This window comes from Epinephelus moara, chromosome 18, assembly GCF_006386435.1.
Source record: "Epinephelus moara isolate mb chromosome 18, YSFRI_EMoa_1.0, whole genome shotgun sequence".
NCBI classification, from domain to species: Eukaryota; Metazoa; Chordata; class Actinopteri; order Perciformes; family Serranidae; genus Epinephelus; species Epinephelus moara.
Window position 1 is genome coordinate 28,125,525 of NC_065523.1, and position 19,364 is coordinate 28,144,888.

Below are 19,364 nucleotides of genomic sequence, written 5' to 3' on the forward strand. Positions count from 1 at the left end.
TCAGGCGCCCTGAGCAGTTGGGGCGTTCAGTGCCTTGCTCAAGGGCACCCCGGCAGTGCCCAGGACCCACCTCTCCAGCGACCAGTCCACGCTCCGTATTTGGTCCGGATGGGGACTTGAACCGGTGACCCTCCGGTTCCCAACCCAGGTCCCTATGGACTGAGCTACTGCCGCCTTACACTGTTGTCCGGCTGCGTTTCTCCCTCTCTTCTTCAGGCGACGTTACACACTGACAGGACGGCAAAGTACCTCCTCTAATTAAATCAGAGCTCTACTTTGTAACCAAAGCATAAGTACCTCAGCTAAATGTATTTCACCAGTGTTTCTGATACTGAGTAGCTGCGACTTGGGTGTTTTTCAGGGGCAGATTCAGTGATCTGGGGCCCCCAGGCAAACGCCATCTTGCTTTATTTTTCACCCTTTCTTTTACTGGGAATGTTGCTATTGGCAGTGGCAGAAGAAGAACTTAAAACTTTTAAGTAAAATTCTTAAAATCAATAGTCAAAACTATTAAGACTACACAATAAAAGCCCTACATTCAGACATAATCATAAAAAGCAGTGTATGCTGTAATACCTCAAGTTTAATATGCTCAGGCAGTAATCTTTAGGAACCTATAGGAAATTCTCACCATGCACAAAAGCATCTCAGGCACACAAGGACAAGCCATAATACCGAACCATGTGACCACAAACAGACCACACATTCACACATTTCTCCTGTCAGAGCACACAGCATTAGGACGCGACTGTAGTCGTATTATCAGAATCAACAACTGTTCTGTAATGTAATGTGTTACTGAGCTCTTTTTGTCACAATGCTGCCGTTGCTTCTGAGTATTATGTTAATTGGATCATAATGATTGGTGAAAGTGGTGATGTGTGTGTGTGTGTGTGGGAGAAAGTACCCTGCGGCACAACGCCATGACCAGGTGCGGCCCTGTAATAGATATATCTGACAACAGTGGTAACACATCATGTTTGTTACCCTGCATCATGCTCTCATTAACATAAAACAATATATGTAGCATGTGTTTGATAAAGTGCTAACGGTCTGTTAATTTGGTGATGACGTGAGAAGCGACTTGTCCTTCCAATGCTCCGGTTCCCATATGCATCACTGTTTATTGCCAAGAGCATAGGAATTTGCATCACCACTCACCCACACTCTGTGATTAATTCAGCCATTATTTCGGATGCATCCTCGGCCCAAACTGGATTCCGCGGCAAGTTAACAGCCTCCAACTCCTCCTCCCTATTTATTTGTGTCATGCAATATTTTAGCATGTGACAAATGATGAAGCCCTTTGCAAATAGCCCTGGATGATACCTGACAGTTTATGTTAGTTTCATAATCTTTCATTTCTCACACCGCACCGCAACAGTACACGAAGCAATTAATTTGGTGTTTTTAGGGAGCTGATTAAAGGACGGGGAAGACGAGCAGAAAGTAAAAATATTTTAACAATGTGTTTGAAGCAATTACAGAAACTGTCTTCTTTTAATTTTTCTGTTTTAATATGTTTATAGCAATTATGACTTTATCTTTCAGCCCGCAATTTAACTTTAACACCACAGACATTTAGGCTTTATAATTGGAAATACATTAAATTTCATCTTGAGAAGAAATCCCAGGACATGAGAAAATATATTACTGTGGCTAATTCACTATACTCAGCGTAAAAACAATATAAAAGATGATTTCTATGGGGATGGGAATATAAATACCCTCTTGAACTGTCAGTTTTTTCTGAATCCTGATCCACCACTAACACACATATAAATCTACTTTTACTGGTAATGATCAACACACCAAAATAGAGAGGGTTGGATGGAGGAATCTCGATCATAACCACCAAGTCTGGCTTCATTAGAGCCTCTCTGTGCTGCGCTGTTGGTTGACAGGTGTGTGGTACATTCCCTAGATAATTGCACAAACTGGACCACACTTCTGTGAGGACACTGGCAGAGGCAGGATCATTTTTTTGGTTCTGACTCAAGCTACAAAAACAGATATGATATTTCATCCCACATGCAGATCAAGGTCTGTTAGTTCCACAATAGCAAAGAGCTTGACGTAAAGAGCAGAATCAAAGGACGACAATGTATCCGTAAGAAACACCACAGACCTAATCAGTTCACCGAGGTGACACCTATACACGCTAAGCTGTTTCTGCATTCACCTTGAGGTTAATGTTTTAAGCAGTGCAAACATCTGAGCCTCGGGAAGTAACACTCTGAGGGAACAGGGGAATGTAAATGAAATTGACACAGAGGTTAAACTGTTAATGGAGCGTGTTTTTACAATTACCAATGCAAATAACTAGCATAACTGTCTTGTAAATGCATGTAAATAAGAGCCGTTTTATTTGCATAGAGGTGCACACCCGCCCCAACAGGTTGAGTCAGCACGGTCAACAGCGCTGAGAATACATGTTGTTCTAGCAGCAGGATTTATGTGTCTCACTGCCTTGTGTCAACTGTAGCTGTCATCTTAAAGTGACACTGTGTAGCTTTTGGAGGAAGAAATAACACATTTTTTTTAGGTAATAAAATGTGTCTTTACATAGTTCAGTATACTGACATTTTTTGCTGCTACAGCCTAACTTGGTGGTTACATGTAGCTTATGCTGGCTAATATTAGCTAATAGCAAACTTTAGATCGATATTGCTGTGTACCCGACATTACTGAGTCAGTTTGTTAGCTCTATGAGTCTTCTCTGCTTGTGCAACACTTCGCCCACAGTGGCTGCTCTTTAGCAAAAGATACATATACTCTTGTCCACCAAAATTTTCCACCAAATAGCGCATGTATACAGCTTTTTTAAATGAGGTAAATCCTGTTAATAATAGACGATATATTACTTTTTTTCCCTGGCGTGTCACGTTCAACGTCACAGACGAACCAGACCAGTAACTCCAGATTCACTTCAGAAGATGGGGGGCCAAAAAGTGTGTGTGAGATCAGAGCACAGAGCTGATGGTCAATGCAGGGGGAGCAGGTAGTGGGCCCCTAATGCAGCCTAGACCTCTGACTGGGCCCAGTTTACCTATTTGAGCCCGCACAATTTCTGTCCAAGCCCGACCCACGCCGTGGCAGCAGTTTTGAGACCAAGTCCAAATATGTATATAATATTTTATACACTGTAATACTGCCCAGATATATTTAATATTAAAACATTGATTACAAGCTAAGGGCTGACACGTTTCCTCGCACCACTTCTCCTTCTTCTCTTACTTCTGTTGTCTTAGCTGTCTTTTGTCTCGTCTGCAGACTGCACACCACAGTGCATATAGTGCGCATGGTGGTCCGAAACAATGCAGCGCACAGATTATGATCACCTCTCTTCACTGCAAGTTACAAACATTTTTCCAACTGCTGGGGAGGCAGAAGCAAATACTGCCAACCAAGCCACCTTGTAGCCCCTCCTTCTCGCGCTTTATCTCTCTCCCCCGATTCCGTCGCACTCCCTCTCTCAGTCGCAGTCATCGCTCTTTACCCAGTTCAAGCCCTAAGAATTAATGAGAAATTAAAGCCGACTGGTCGGGTTGGACCCAGTTCTAGCTCAGGCAGAGACTCAGAGCTCTAATGCCGTAAACCGTATGGAGATGCAAGACAGATTCAAGGGGAAAACTACGGATAACAGATACAGAAAACAAGATAAAGAATAAAAAGTAAGGAAGATTTAACTAGCAGTGCAGGCAAACCAAACATAGAAGAAAAATTAAACACAGTTTGACATTCAGAGATGTTAGAGGCCCATAAGTTACAGCCACACAGCCATACAGCCGACACAATCAAGCTACACATGACAACAAACTAAGTGTGAGCAACATGTGGCCTGCTGCTGTTCATAAAATAACTAAGCAGACATGGCGGTCTACAACAAAAGCAGCAACAAACACTACTTTTTAAAAAGACCAGGTAGCCAGCATCTATAAGCCTTTATCATCACAAATAATAAATATAAAACAACTTACCAATGATGTTTTCCCCCACTGGCTGTCGGTTAGAATCAAATCCAGTAAAAGTTGCATGCAATCCACTGTAGCCTACATGAAATGTCCAAAATGACCACTATCCAAACACTATATCCAGTAATGTGACCTGAGCTTACTGATCTTGATTTTTGCACTTTTATTGTGACAAAAAGCAGCGAGGGGAAGAGAAATCGGCCCACAGCAGATGCTAGTTTAAAACTCCCGGAACCAAATTGACGCAGAGTGGCGGTGCCCGATTAAGGGGGTACTAAAGTGGCTGGAATTGACAACATCTCCTTTCTGTGGAAGACATCAACGGAGTCTTACTTTTTATTTTTCGCAATCAAGACAAACTTTATACAAGATATTTAACTAAACAACAAACATGCATTTCCTGTCAGTCAGATTGGGCCCCTTTGGAAATGGAGTGATCCATGGGTCCAGGGCAGCCACACCCTCTCCACCTGCTTGCTTCCCCCTGGCCCCCCAGCTCCACCGCCCATGGACCAGACACCAGAAAATGGGTTAGTAAACAGTAGAAAGCAACATGGAAGCCAGTGAAAATGTCGCAGTACTTGTTTTTATAGCTTTCGCTTATTCAGTCTTTTCTCTCAGACACGATGCAGACTAAATTTTGAATGATATCTGAGTGCTGCTTGGACAGAGACAGTATCTTGTGGTGGCCTGTCATTGCGTCACGCTAGCAAAGGGGCTAAAATTAGCGTGTCCACCCGGGTGTTGTATTTCTATCATGCTGAATGAAGCTGGAGCTGATAAACACCTGTGACTACTGCAGAGTCATTTGACCCGGGAGTAAATGCTGATTGGAACCTTTACCATTTAATACAAATGCCAGATGGTGTTGGTGGGTTTTTGTCAGGTGGGAAAGGGGCTATAGTCTCACTTTAGGGGGCTAGAATCATCGTTAGTCTGAGTCATTTGATTCACGATCCTATGTCTTTTTAATAAAAGAAAATAAATCTTTTAAAAAGCTTGGTTGTCTGCACATACTTCTCAACATGGAGGTAGCTGGGCCAGTGGCTGACAGTGCTAACAACTGCAACAGTGCTGACAGAGCTAACGAGAACCAGCAGGTGGGCGCTACGCTTCTGTGACGACACTGAAGGTCAGGATGGGGTTATCAGCGGTAAGCATCGTATCAGCACAGTACAGAGCAGCGGCAATAACATGCATGCTTTGCCGGACCATATACCTCAACAAAGAAAAGAGACGCTAGGATTACAACATGCACACACACAGGAGTACTATGACTTCATTCTTTGCTCAGGACACCATTACTCCATATGTCTTTACATAGCAAATAGTTGTTTGTTTCCTAAATAATGCTCTGTATCGTTTACAACTCCTTTAAGTATTTACAGCAGTATTGTGAGTGCACGTCAGAGAAAGTGAAATGGGGAAGAGTGTGTTCAGGCCTGCACGTGAGTGTCCCAGGCAGCCTTATTAGTGGGATGGTTGAAATTCCAGAGTCCTGAGTCAGTCGGGGCTGCTCCAGCTGTGGAGACATTTCCTGGTGATGTCCAAACAGGTTCATTTGGACAAGAGAGGCCCGATAATCTCTCAACTGCCCTGTAAACAACTGAAGAGAAGCCATTACATTCTTTACAGTCACATGTTCTTTTGCCACTAATTATTATGGAATAAGTCGAACAGTGTGTCTCTCACTCCTCACACTCCTTCGCTCAGCTCTAAACACACTCTCCTTTTTTGCTCTGGAGTTAACCTCATCCTCGCATTTCTCAAGGGCACAAAACTGCCATAGTAGCGTTCATTCACGATCACCGCCCCGCACCACTGCCAGTAAATGCCACAGAGATGGCTTTATCTCTGCATGTTTTGACTTCCTGTCCCACTGATCCATATGAGTGCGAGCCGTGCTTGCCAACAATCCCATCCTCGCACATTTAGACAGACGGGGGGGAAAAAAAGGAGCTTCCTTTTAGGGCTTGAGAATACATTAACCGTGTTGACAAAATATTTTAGTCTGCGCAGACAGCCACAAAAAGCGAAAGAACAAAGTGTACTCAAGCCTCATGACTTAGTTACGAGTCAGAAGCTGCGTGGCCGGTCGTCACCGGGGTTTCTCTCTTTAATGTGTGTAAATGTTATTCATGAAAGTGTTCAAAGCATTCTGAGGTATAAGTCAGGTAAATCCAGACTGACTCTAAGTAGACAGAAAAGGTGTTTAGAAAGCAATAGCTATTTTTTCTCGGCAACAGAGGAGACTTTGTGGTGACGTGTTGGATAGAGATAATATGGATTAAGTAGTCATGGAGGGAAAGTTTCATATGCTTTCAGTTCGGTTGCATTCCTCTCAACTCGGAGCATGTGCAGAAGAAGCACAACTGTCTTCTATATGTATTTCTGCGTGCGTGACTCTCCTCTCCAGTCATTCCCAGCATGCCCCTCTGTCTTTCCTGGCTACAAATCAGCCTCTTCTAAGCATGAACCCTCTCAGAGAGACCAGAAGATTCCTTTGTTGCTATAGCGTCCTCCCTCACACACATACACGCTCACAAGTGATGAATAGCAGGTGTCCACCCCCATACCTTCCCCTACTCTCCAATCCCCCACCACCACCACCACGAGTGCCACAGATCTGCAGATTGCACAGTGCTGATTAATCTCCGCTTGACAAGCTGAGTCTGATTCATGTTGCTCGGACACTGCAGGAAGTTGCTAAATTCCTCACAATTACAAAGGCAAGTTGGGGGGTACAGTGCTGTCTTTGTGGACTCATGGATGGTTTTATGTTAAAAATAGGTTCCTTTTATCCATTAATAGCAAATCTGATCCCCAAAGAGGAGCCATATTCAGGAAGTGTAATGAGTGTTTTTAATTGTGGGAACTGTCAAGGCCCCAGTTGCTGATTTTCCTCATATTTCTGAATGTAACACGCGGCATGTTGTGACTTGCTTCAACAGAACTCTGGCTTCACTAACTCTATCTTATCTTGAAGCAGTAAAGAGATGTGATCAGAACTAAATCCAAACAAAACAAATCTCTCTGTCTACCTGATAAGGCAGAACACGTGTAGCTAGAAATACCACCAACTGCAGAGCGACAGTTGATTTGCATGTTAACCGGGATTATGCAGAGCTGCTTTGTAACACTGCTGGTTAGATCTCTCTCCCCACCCTGTAGCTGCAAAGTATCGTGGGGACCTGGTGGCAGGTATGGGAGTGTCGTGATAGACTGCACTGGAAAGCAAAGTACGTCACCCCCCCGAGAGGTGTGGTGAGGGAGGGAGGGGGGCCAGGGACGGGACGGTGTGTGTTTGTTTTTTGGTTCCTTTCTGCAGATAAGAGCAGCTGCAGTTTAAAGGGCTGGGCGCGTGTGTGTCTGCTGGGGCTATCTACAGTGTGCAAAGCAAACTGGACAACTCCCACTATGCATTAGTCTGTTTGTGAATGTGTGTGGCAGTGTGTACACAGGAACGCAGTGAAGTGTGTATGTGGAGGTAGATCAGACAGTAGTGTATCTACTGGGACACAAAATGCTAGATGCACTGAAAAAAAAAATCACCCTTAAGTCTTAAAAAAATATGTAATCTTGATAGTTAATACGCAATAACCTTTGCAAAACTTAAAGGGATAGTTCACCCCAAAATCAAAAATACATATTTTTCCCTTTATCTGGAGTGCTGTCTATGAATCTAGATTATTTTGGTGTGAGCTACTGAGTGTCGGAGATATCGGCCGCATATATGTCTGCCTTCTCTTAAATATAATGGAACTAGATGGCACTCGGCTTGTGGTGCCCAAAGCGCCAAAAATATACATCTAAAAAACTCAACAGCAATGTCTCTTTTCAGAAATCATGACCTAGTTACTCAAGAAAATCCACAGACCTTGTTGTGAGCAGTTTCATGTAGGATCTATTTTCTGTCTACCGAACTACACCCACCAACCAAATCACCACGCAGAAGGAAGTAGGCGTGTGCCATATCATCTCGTTCATGATAATACTGGTATACTTTTGAATATCATATGAAAAATTCACATTGTGATACTCGACGTCGTACTGTCACCCACGGCAACAACAAGCACGGCTGAAAGCAAAATTATTAGCGACTCCGTGGTGGTTCTTAAAGAGGAGCAGCTTCAGTAGTGTGGAATAAACTGTGGCATCCTGAATGTTTTATGAACAGCCCTGGACTTCTCAGACTCTTTTAATTATCGCAAAAATACTCTGAAATAGCGTCATATTATTATAGGGCCATATCACCCACCCTTAGGAGGACACATGCATCCACTCATTGACGAGAGGTTCGTGCTTGTGACAGCGGAAAATGTGAACATTAACAGCGTCCTCCTTGGTTGAGCTGTAACGTTAGCTAGCTCAGTGATGCTAGGTGAGCAGCAGTTGCACACTTCCTTTTGCACTGTAGAGAGTAGAGGGAAAATAGTTCCTACGTGAACATGATCTGTAGATTATCTTGAGTATCCAGGTCATGACTTCTGGAAAGAGACATTGCTGTTGAGTTTTTCAAAGACATATTTTTGGCACTTTGAGCAGCACAAGCTGAGTGACATCTAGATCCATTATATTTGAGAAGAGGCAGACATTTCCAACACTTGTCAACTCACACCAAAACAATCTAGATCCATTAAAAGACACTGAAGGTAAGAGGTAAAATATGTATTCTTGATGCAGAGGTGAACTGTCCCTTTAAGATCTAGCTCTGTTTGAATTAGCACGAGACAGTCAGCAGCTGCAGGGTGTATTAGTACAGAATATATCTGAGTGAATGTAAACTGTTTCTTTCTGCCTACCAGCAACAGCTCATGTGTTCCAAATGGGTGTGTGAGCAACTGTTTAAAGCAACTGTGTCAGTGCCCTTGATACTCACTTAAGCTTCAACTGTGAGACCAGTCGACGCTGTTATCTCTCTCATTAATGTAAACTAGAAACTAGAAGGACGTGAAAGAATTTCTCAAGAAAAAAGCAACAAAACACAAACACTTTCTTCCACGTTGGGTTGAAACCCTGTACGCTCCCCTGTGAGATACAGATAAGCTGGGGTGAAGTAATGTTCAGAGGAAAGCACAATTCCCTCAAGCTTATCATTGCTCAATCAGCTCCGTGCTTCCAGAAATAGACGGGGTGAGGGGTTGGACTGAGGCAAAGGACTGAAAAGCCATTAACTGTTTTTTGCTGAGGAGGGTGACATTACCATAAGGCCTCGTCCGGCTGGCTGGGACCACAAGCTGAGCTGAGCTCCACCTGTTTTTATGACAGGCGGAAGGGGGGGACTGTGGGGGGTTGAGGGGTGCGCTTGGCACCGGATTAGCATCAATAGTGGCGCTGGCAGTGTTTCACTCTCACTCTTTCTCTCGTTCCCAGTCACACTGCTCCGTGCCTTTCCCATTCCCTTTTCTTTTCATCAAGCTTCTGTCTCTCTTTGTTTCTCTGTGCTATTCTGATCCCACTCTCAGCCTCGTCTTACTTGGATTTGCTTCTCACTGGTATTCTTAGCTCCATACTTTTAAGGCATTCACAGCCTCTATGTCACACAGCCTCCCTTCCTTCCTGCTCTGTCCTTCAGTCTCACCTGGGGAAGTGAAATTATTGTATCAGTGCACACAGTACAAATGTATTCTAATATGTATTTACTACTTTAAAGGTGTTGTATACGACATTCATAGCATATCTGTAATTGAAAGTCTGGGATAGTCTACACGTACATAGTCTCAACATCCAGGTGGCGGCTAATGGTGCTAACTCAATAAACATCACTAGCAATAGCAATAGTACTAACAAAGCTAACATTTTTACCTGTGGGGAAGACTAAAGAGTGGGCAGTACACTTCCCCGACTACGTTGTCATAACATTGGCTGTAACCACTGTATGATTGCAGTGCAGAGCAGCGACAATAAGCTAGCCAGTGCACTAGAATACACAGAAGCCCCTTTTACACTGCCTGTTCAAGGCAGGAATTTCCCGCCATTATTCTGCCTTGCCATTCTTTCTAAAAGGTACAATCGCAAAATGGCGGACAGAGTTGTCTCGCCTTAAAGCCAGCACCGAAAGTAGTAACAGCGCCGAATTGATGTCGGTATAAAATGGAAAGCCAGCAGGGCAGGAACCTTAGACGGTATGGGTGTGACATTTTCATTTTTTGTGTGTGACCCACCACTGGGAGATTTAAAAAGCAGCTAGCTAGCTGCAGTTAGCAGCTAACTCAAACAAGAACAGCAGCCGAAGAGGTCCATAAATTTGAAACAGTGAGGTCCAGGAGCTCCTTACCCTCTGAGCAGATCAGCTGACATATCAGCTGCCGTAAAACAGGGGCGTTAAATGATTGTTATTGCTATGTTACGCCATTGTTTATTGTTTAGGAAGCGCTGTCAAAGCATTAATACATGTCACACTACAGGCACACACTGTTGTATACATGTCATAGGCATCAGGTATTTTTTGCTTCCAGGACGCTGACAGGCTTAAATCACACACTGGAGCAGCATGATGCCGCCGTTGTTTGGTTCTGTGTGGTGGCATAAGTAAGGGGCTTTGTCACAGCCGTAATCACACAATCTGTGTAAAGAGGGCTAGAAAGTTGGCTTGACAGGGTGCCATTACATCACTATATCTGTTCATAGCATGTAGTTGTTAGCTGCTATGTTAACTCTCTAAATGTTGCTTACAGCTCCTTTCACATGCCAACCTTTGTGTATGTAATGATAATGGACTCTGAGTGAACCTGCGCCTGTTTTATATACAGAAACCTGGCTCTGTAGTGATCAAATGTAATCAGATTACATTGTTATGATAAATACTGAAATGATAATCCGTTATCGTTAACAGACTACATTCCAGACGTAACCTCACCAGCCATGAATGCTTCCATAAATACAGTTTTACTGTAATTTCAGGCTGATAGAGAGCTTAGTAACATGCCAAGTACGATAATAATGTCATTTAAATGAGTGGAGGACAAACAAACTGATCTAGTGATGGTGATAAGCTTTGATGATTGCACTTACAGGACATCACTAGTCTCAACCTCATATGTTCTCTTGATTCTTTCCCTGTATAGAGAAACAAAAGGTGGATGAAGTGAGAGTTGATGTCTGTGCCTCCTCTATTTCTGTCTCTGTTATGCTAGCTCCGCGTCCTAAATAATAATGTACAGAAGACGCATAACAAAAATAGCAGAGCAGACAGTTTAGGGATGTGCAAAAGTAATAATAATCCATCAAAGGTGTTTTCAGAACGACCTGTTCCACACCCTGGGTGATTGTACATGTACACAAACACCGAGTCACAGACCAAGATAAACAAACACACTCCCACCCGACTCTGTAACACTCACAGTATCAGCGACTGAGATAAACCCCGTCCTACATGCACACACATGCACACAGAGACTGAACTTTACACAGCCTATCAAGCCCCAAGTGTATCAGGGGACACGCAGACTGACAAGCGATGATGAGCCGGCCCCAGAGGGACCGTGATATGCCAGCAGGGTCAGGGTGATTTTAAGTCAGCCCAGCGCTGGCATGATACAGTCCAACAAGCTCTCATCACGAGCAGCAGCAGTAACACCACAAAGGTCTCAACTTCAGCTGAGCGGACCCTGAACATCAGTCCTTACTGTGATGCAGCAGAGTCAGGTTTTAACTGAAATTATACATTGATTAGTGTCAGCGTGAACAATCTGACATGGAAGCCCCAAAGAACATAAGCAGCAAAGCTTAAGTCTTACTTTATGTGTTTAATAAATGTTTGGGAGACATTTTATAAGCACTTTCGGAAAGGCTGAGAGAGTTTAAATGAAATGAACACAATAAATGATTTAGTGGATGGCCTGTTTCAGTCCAGATGTTGCTTTGTTTTCCAGCCCCTGTATATCACAATACTTGTTTTGGAGGTACATGCTCGGATCTCATTGCATAAAAAAGTACTGCCAGTTATTCATTAACAGGGCACATCCTTGAGAACACTGGGTGAAATGTAACTGACCAGCTCCTGAACAGGTCTGACCACTGTTATCCACCCTTACATGATGTATTTTATTATTAAAGTTAATGAGTGACTGATGACTTCCTGTAAAGGGAGTTTTCAGTGTGGCCTCCCATCTACAAGGAGGTGATAGGGCAGAGGAATAGCACCCTGCAGCTGGCGGGGATTCTTGCATAAAAGCACTAAAGCAGATGCTTCGATTTTTACCTTGGAGCCTGTTTGCCTGACCTGTCGCCCACAGTCTGCTGGACTGATGATGCAGACAGAGTTACTGCAAACAATTTAGCTTTCTCCCATGCCCCACTGAACACCATGGCATCTTAAAGGTACACTGTCGGGTCTGTGTTCTTCTACCTGCAAGGTTTGTGCTTGTTTATGCCTCTAAAATTAGCTACATAGCTTAGCAGCCTGTGAGCTAACAGCCTTGTTGTACATATTTGGCCTTGCTTTAGTTTAGGAGGTTATCAGGCTTGACACAGTCACACTCCCAGTACTCATACGTGTAATGATGCTTGACCCAAGGGCAACTGTTGGCCAACACTGCCTGCATGGTGTGAGCAAAGCTGAGGGTTTGTGGTGAGGCTTGTGGACTAATAGATCATGTTACAGGAAGAGGATATGAAATGTGTTGTATTTTATCATCTCATTTTTGACCTGTCCTATTGTGAGTGAACTCTCAGGACTGTTTACTGAAGACATACCAGTGTACTGAACAGTGAAGTGAAATGAACATGGGCGTATTTTAAGAAAAACCTGATTGTTTTGACCTGAGGACAGAATGCTGGATCTGTCCCAACATGTTAGAAACCCCTAAAAATACTCTGCATAACAACCGGCATCAACCAGCTCAGCCACAAAAACCAAAAGACAAACTGAACAAGTGTCATTATTTTCAAGCTTTTTAATACAAACTTAATAAACTATCAGTCCCTCTTAACATGTAAGACACTGACTCCAAATACTTTGTTATACCGTTTGTTTTTATCAAGTATTGCACAATGTAGGTACAAAATTAATATACGATTACATTTTGTCCATAATATAGCAAAAATCTTTAAACTCTTAACAGAAAATACAACTCTTATGTTTTTCAAAAAAGCAAATATTCTTAAATCCCACCACTACGGAATATTCTGTACACAATCTTTAGAATAGTCAATGTTTTTGTCGTTTTTTTTTTTTTTCAAAGATGGATTCATTTTTTATAATTTCAATAAAAAAAGAAAACATAAAGTTGCTGCAGCCATCACAGATCACTGGAGTAGTAAAAAGATATAAATGCAATACCATGTCGTAGAAACAATAGATACTCTGATATTTTACAAACTCTGTACTAAATTAAATTATACAATTAGAAAAAAGACCAGGAAATCCCACTTATTTATGCCAATTTCTTGAAAAACAAAAATTGGCGGTGTCCAGTTATGTTTAAATACTGAAAGAGGCCATGACTTGTGGTGGTGTTTTTTTTTTGTCTTTTTTTTTTATATCTTAAAACAGTCACATAAAAAAAAATTGTGCTTGGTTGGCAAAAGAAATAACAATGATGCATGTTGAAGTTTAGGTAACCAAGCTTGGACATCTTGTACTAAAGGTATAACTCAAGGGGGCAAAGTAATTCACCCTCGGGCTCATGCTCTTGGACTCGTAACATAGATCTTACAGCTGACAAGTCACTTTTTCCTTTTATCCATGACATTCTGTTCTTGTTTACATTTTTTTTTAATTTTTCAAAATGTGCATTTGTGTTTGTTTCCCCCCTTATCACATTATCTCTGGTCGTTTCTGTGTGAAGTAGTAGCTTAAGTAGTACCTTTACGTGTACTAGTTGGCCATAACTGGCTGGAATTGCTGGTTAGAATACTGCATGTTGTTCAAGCTGAAATTCAAGCCATCCATAAGGGACTTGTCGTTAAGGCCACCGTAGGCCGCAAACATGTCGAAGGCATTGCTGTACTGCAGTGGGCTGAGGCTGAGCGAGCTGTCCCCAGGGAAGAGAGCACTCTGGCTGCCCTGGCCCTGAAGGCTGGGGAACACAAACTCCTTGGCATTGGGGGACAGGGCTGAGGGCTTCTGGTGCTGCTGCTGCTGCACCCCGAGGCCCAACCCGTACAGAGAGTGCATGGAGGTGGAGATGGCTTTCTGTTTCAGGAGACTGTTCACATTCAGGCCCAGGTTGGTGGGAGAGGTACGTGCCACCTTGTTCCCAGCGCTGCTGCTGCTGTTGTTGTTGCGCCCGCTGCTCTTCATCTTAGTGGAGCCAAACTTGGTGGCGGCAAAGGTGGCTGTCGTGAAGGTTAAAGGCTGCGTGGAGCGGGGCATAAAGGTGGGGCTGACAGCTGCCGAGTGGCCGAAAGGAGGAGAGGGCGAGGTGGAGCCCGGTGAGGCTCCGTTCACAGGCTCATTGATGGGCATGAAGACCTGTGCGTCTGGGTTGAAACTGTTCTTGATCTCCTTGTCCAGATCGAGCCCCCCACTGTTAGCTCCGCTTTCATTGCTGTCGTCAACGTACAATACTTTGACGGGCCCCTTCTCCCCAATCTGATAGGACACCTCGAAGGGGTCAATCCACACGCTGAGGTCCTGGGGCAGGTTGTTGCGGACATCGTCAATGTCCAGCCCGCTCTCTTTGGCTGCCTTCTCCACCACAGGGTCCACCTTCTCCCCCACGTGGATACATCTGAATCCTGAGCCCTTGTATGGCTTGTCTGGGTACCAGTGTCCCTCATATTTCTGCTTCAGCTGCCTCTCCAGCTCCTCTCCGAAAATGTTAACCCGCCGCCTCGGCAGCTTGTTATACAGGTACGAGATGATGAAGTTGAGAGCTACTTGGATTTCAAGCTGCATAGCTAACTGCCGAAGTTTACCAGGTGCGTGAAGATTAGGTGTGTCTGACCTTGAATGTGTCCACTGGGTCTGCTTTGTTTATCCGTGGTTGGCAACACAGATGCTCTCCAGGCAGGATGGCGAAAGCGACCAGTATTTGGATAAAACAGGTTCAAAAGCAAAAGTGCTGGTTTTGTAGAAGCGGTGTCCTTCCACAGGGTGTGATAATTTTTTTCCTGCAACAATAAACAAGAGAACAAATACCTCTTAATCACTCATGTCGAAATGTTTACATAAATTCACAACACATAGATCAGCTCAGCCTCTTTTGGCTATAGTGCAGACTTTAAAAAGGGGAGTGCAAGAAAGTGTCCTTTAATTATTAACCGTCTGTCTAAGCACCAGTGCATGTTGCAGTTATGAAGCTGTGAGCTCAGATATCATCATGTCACGCAACAGTCAACCAAAGCAGAATTTCACACTTGGGAGGAAAATGTGCAGCTCTGGCAGAAACATCAACACAGAGCCCACTGATCTGGGATCAAGCCACACATCCTGTTCATCTGGCACACTGTATATTGTTTATGTAAATGTCAGAAAGTGGGTATTGAGCACGTTAACCTCGCACTAATACTCGGGAATCCTGTTACATAATAAGCCACTGGATAGCCTCCATATAGCAGGAGACAGGGAAACTAATGCGGGGTTGTTGCATTTAGGCCAATCGACTGAAGGTGATCAACTTAACCGAGGACATGCCTTGTCAATAACGCCTGCTGGGGGGGTTAAGGTAGCCAGGAGATGATTTAGCTGGATTTCAAAGCCTACATTGGTGTCACTGGGGTGGTTGGAACTCTTCCTATGTTAAAAACAATGTGGAAATAACATTAAACGCACCATGGCTACACCCATATGTTTGGCAATTTAACACAACATGTCGAAATACTAAAAGGTTGCAACATAACGTTAAAATAAAATGTAAATGACAAACCAGAAAGCAGATTTTAAGGAAATAGGCAGTGCTGGAGAGCTGAATTGAAGGATAAAGGCTTAAAATACATAAAAGTTGATTATGTTGATTAGGGGTTTAACTGCAATATTAAACGCCTCCCTCACTAAACTGCCCTCGAAAGCCAAGAGGAGATTCCTTGCTGTTGCGAAATGGCTACAGGTCCTTAATCATCTTACCAGTTTCGTAAAGTTACATGAGATATTATTGCAGTTTTGTGATACACGCAACACTATAATGACTATAGCAGTCTGTAAATGACACCAATGAAAATGAACACCAGTATAATATGGTAGGCTGCAGTTTAAATTACCGAGCTGACGCATTTAGTGTTTCACAGGGGATATCGTTGTCATATTTTTGACCTGAAATAAGAAAAATACTACACACACACACACACTTTCTATCTCTCGCACACGCACACACACACACACACACACACACACACACACACACACCCCTCCCTAACTTCGTGGACTGACGCAGCAAATCAGCTTAGTAAGTACGAATACAGCTACAGTACGACAGCAAGCATAAATAAACACTTACTGATATCATATAAATGAATACATGGCAAGAAAAACAAAATGGCGGATGAGAGATACTTACTTTTTTGTAAAAAATAAAGATTCTCAGTAGTTCTGAAGTACCGTTAGTTAGTGCAAATAGAAAAAAAAAGTATAAATACTTTCTTCACATAGAATATATTATCAACGTTACAAAAAAGTATTCCAGTACATGTACATGTCGGAGGATTGGCGTTTGCTTCGGTTTCGGTTTTTAAGGTTATTTTGCAGTTTTTTTGTTTTCCTCTTTTTCAGCAGGCTTTGCAGAGTAGCTCCCGCCTCTCCGGGAGTTTTGCTACTTCGTCCTCGTCCTGGTACAGCGTTGCCTGTATTTATAGCTTTCCTCCGCCATGGGCACGAGGTAGGCGGTGATGCGGTTTCAGAGGTCAAAACAATACGAGCGGCCGCGATTGGTCCGCGGCGCGAGTCCCGCCCCCTGAGAAGCGGCCGAGTCGGGCGCTGATTGGCTGCGCGGAGACGTCAATCCGTGACATATGATTCTGTGAAATGGGAGAGACGGCTGTGATGAGCGCTTGCGTCAGAGATAACCTAGGTCTGTGCTGACAGAAGGCTAAAGTGATTATTCTAAAGGCAGAAACGAATTATATAAATACACATTTCACCCTTTTTATCGCTGTCATGAAGCAAATACTTTATTTTGATGTGAATATATCGTGTTGCAGATGCTTTGCAAGCTGCACCATGTTTATTGTCACTGATAAAAGCAGCTCTAACCACCATTATTAGACAAAATGAGCGACACAGTGCCATCAATTGATTTTCCTAAACACTGCACACATGACTGCTGCTCTTTCACAGCCTGTTTCACGTTTACACCGCACACTACAGCTCTGAAAAGACCATTTCCGGCACTATACTCTCATTTATATCACACACTTCCTCTTTGTCGCCGGTTATTCTTACAGGACCGTAGTCATTCGTGTCCTGTCACTGAAAACTGCAGGAGTTATGATGGATGTATACAGCCCGAGAGGAGATTCCCTATAGCGGAACAATACAGCTGGCAGCAGTGTGGGTGGTGCTGAATGCTATCTAGAAAACACAGGCGCTGATTGGTCTAAAACGGGGCAGGAGCCCTACGGTGAATGGTGTGCCCGTATCTAAGGTGCTGATGTAGGCTGCTCACGTCATTGCTCGGCTGAACGCACGTTGTTGCCAAATTTAAAGTGCACCAGCACACACATAGTTGTGTGTTCATGATATGAAGTCACTGCTGTACAATGTCAGTGTAACTTTATGTCAGTGTTTGTGTTGGAAAGTGGAAAAATCATGAGCTGTGTTTTGATTTTTATAATGATTATTGTAACACAGAGGAAAAGAGTGAGTGTTATTCTAGTCATAGTATTTGTTATCAAAGATCTTATAGACAGATAAATATTGATTTATTGTCTCCAAAGCTTTGCTGTACTTTTCTATTCATATCTCTCCTAATAACATTCAGTATTAGAGTCTTTTGTCATCCCAGCAGCTGCCCGTAATGGAAACAGGAAGGCTGCCGGTGCTGACAGAGTGGACTTTTAGACATTCCTCAAGCACTTAGGTTTCGCCAAGCGGAGTCATGTGCTCGCCGTGAGCTGTAAATGTGTGCGAAAGGGCTCCCATGGAAAGTGCTGCGGGGATTAAATAGGCAACAGACGATAGATCAGGCGGAGGCAGAACAGAGGAGAGATTATATGGATTGACATTGCCCCGTGGATTCAGATTCACGATCGAGCTTAGAGTGGGGAAGTTGGGTGGGAGAGTGTGTCGGCTGCCAGCGAGCACTGCGACTTCCACGGTCCTGGCAAGGCATTCTGGGTTGTTTACTGGAAACAGCTCAGCCCGATCTCATGTCTCACGTCCTCCACGGATCAAAACACATATAGACATTCACCGGTAGCTGCTTTTTATGGAAGTTTACATCATGGGCACGGCCCCTGGTAGGGTGTAAATTGTGGTGTTTGTAGTTGTAACAAGCAGCCGTCACCTGACAAAGCAAGGTCAGCAGCCATAATAAGACATGTTAAGACTCCTATATTGTCTTAGGGGTGTAATCCTCTAATGTATCCTCCACCCAGTGCCGCTTCTGTCACTTGTGCTTATGAAGGACTGCACTGTAACACCCTAAGATCTCTAATCCCCCGGTAGGTCTCAGTCGGAGTCTTTGCTTTGACTCCAGCTGAGAATGTGGGTTGAGGGAGAAATTAACTTTAATGAGTAATTTGCAAAATGTTGTCGCTCATTTTCAGTGTCTTGTGAAAATCTGACTCGTGGGAGCTGTTTTAAAGGACAAGTTCGGTATTTTTCAACCTGGGCTCTATTTCCCCATGTGTATGTGTGCGTATGATTCATAGGTACAACGTATGATTCATAGGTACAACTCGTTCTAAAATTGGTTCAGTATTGAGGGAGGCGGATGCAGCTGGAGCCGCGAAACAAGCATGCGTCCCGTATAAGTTTGCGCATTAAAAGTGCTTTTTTTCGCCACTGACCGGTTCAGATCGCCAGTGCTATTTCTGTAAATAGCATACTAAGCATTTCGAACATTGTTTATATAACATTACCTCCACTGTGTCTGTAGCTCTCTCTACTCGTGGGACAGCCGTTTTCTTGAGGAAGAGGTGTTTCGGGATTGGATGTCTTCTCTTCTTCGGCTGGCAGTAGTCATCTTGGGAGAAGTGAGCACTGCAGACCCGATGGTCTGCAAGGCACAGTGTCTGGACAGGAGTGTAAGCATCCATTTGTAGCACAACTAGCCACAACTTTAGCATCTCGCCGTCCGACAAAGGCAGCCTATGAAAGCTGTACGGGGTGTTGCGCGACATCCTGTTCTCGCAATTCGGATAAGCACAAACACGAACTATTGTTTTCAATCGATGCAGTAAAACTCTCAACTGTACTCCGGGACAACCAGCGCCACTCTGAGCGGCGCTCAGCATGGCGCCTGTGTTTTCTTCCGGCAACAAGCAAAGCTCTCGCGAGATGACGTCACA

At 43.7% G+C, this 19,364-nt stretch overlaps 1 protein-coding gene and 1 long non-coding RNA gene across 2 annotated transcripts in view; one reads left to right on the top strand and one right to left on the bottom strand.

The window, feature by feature from the left end:
- Positions 1-19,364, top strand: part of LOC126405051 (uncharacterized) — a 172,823-nt gene that overhangs the window by 64,051 nt on the left and 89,408 nt on the right. The window lies entirely within an intron of this gene.
- Positions 12,857-16,688, bottom strand: tob1a (transducer of ERBB2, 1a). Its single transcript, XM_050068560.1, has 2 exons — positions 16,415-16,688; positions 12,857-15,032 (listed from the first exon to the last, which is right to left on the bottom strand). Exon 2 carries the CDS (start codon positions 14,815-14,817, stop codon positions 13,795-13,797), a length of 1,023 nt encoding a protein of 340 aa, XP_049924517.1. The 5' UTR covers positions 14,818-15,032; positions 16,415-16,688; the 3' UTR covers positions 12,857-13,794.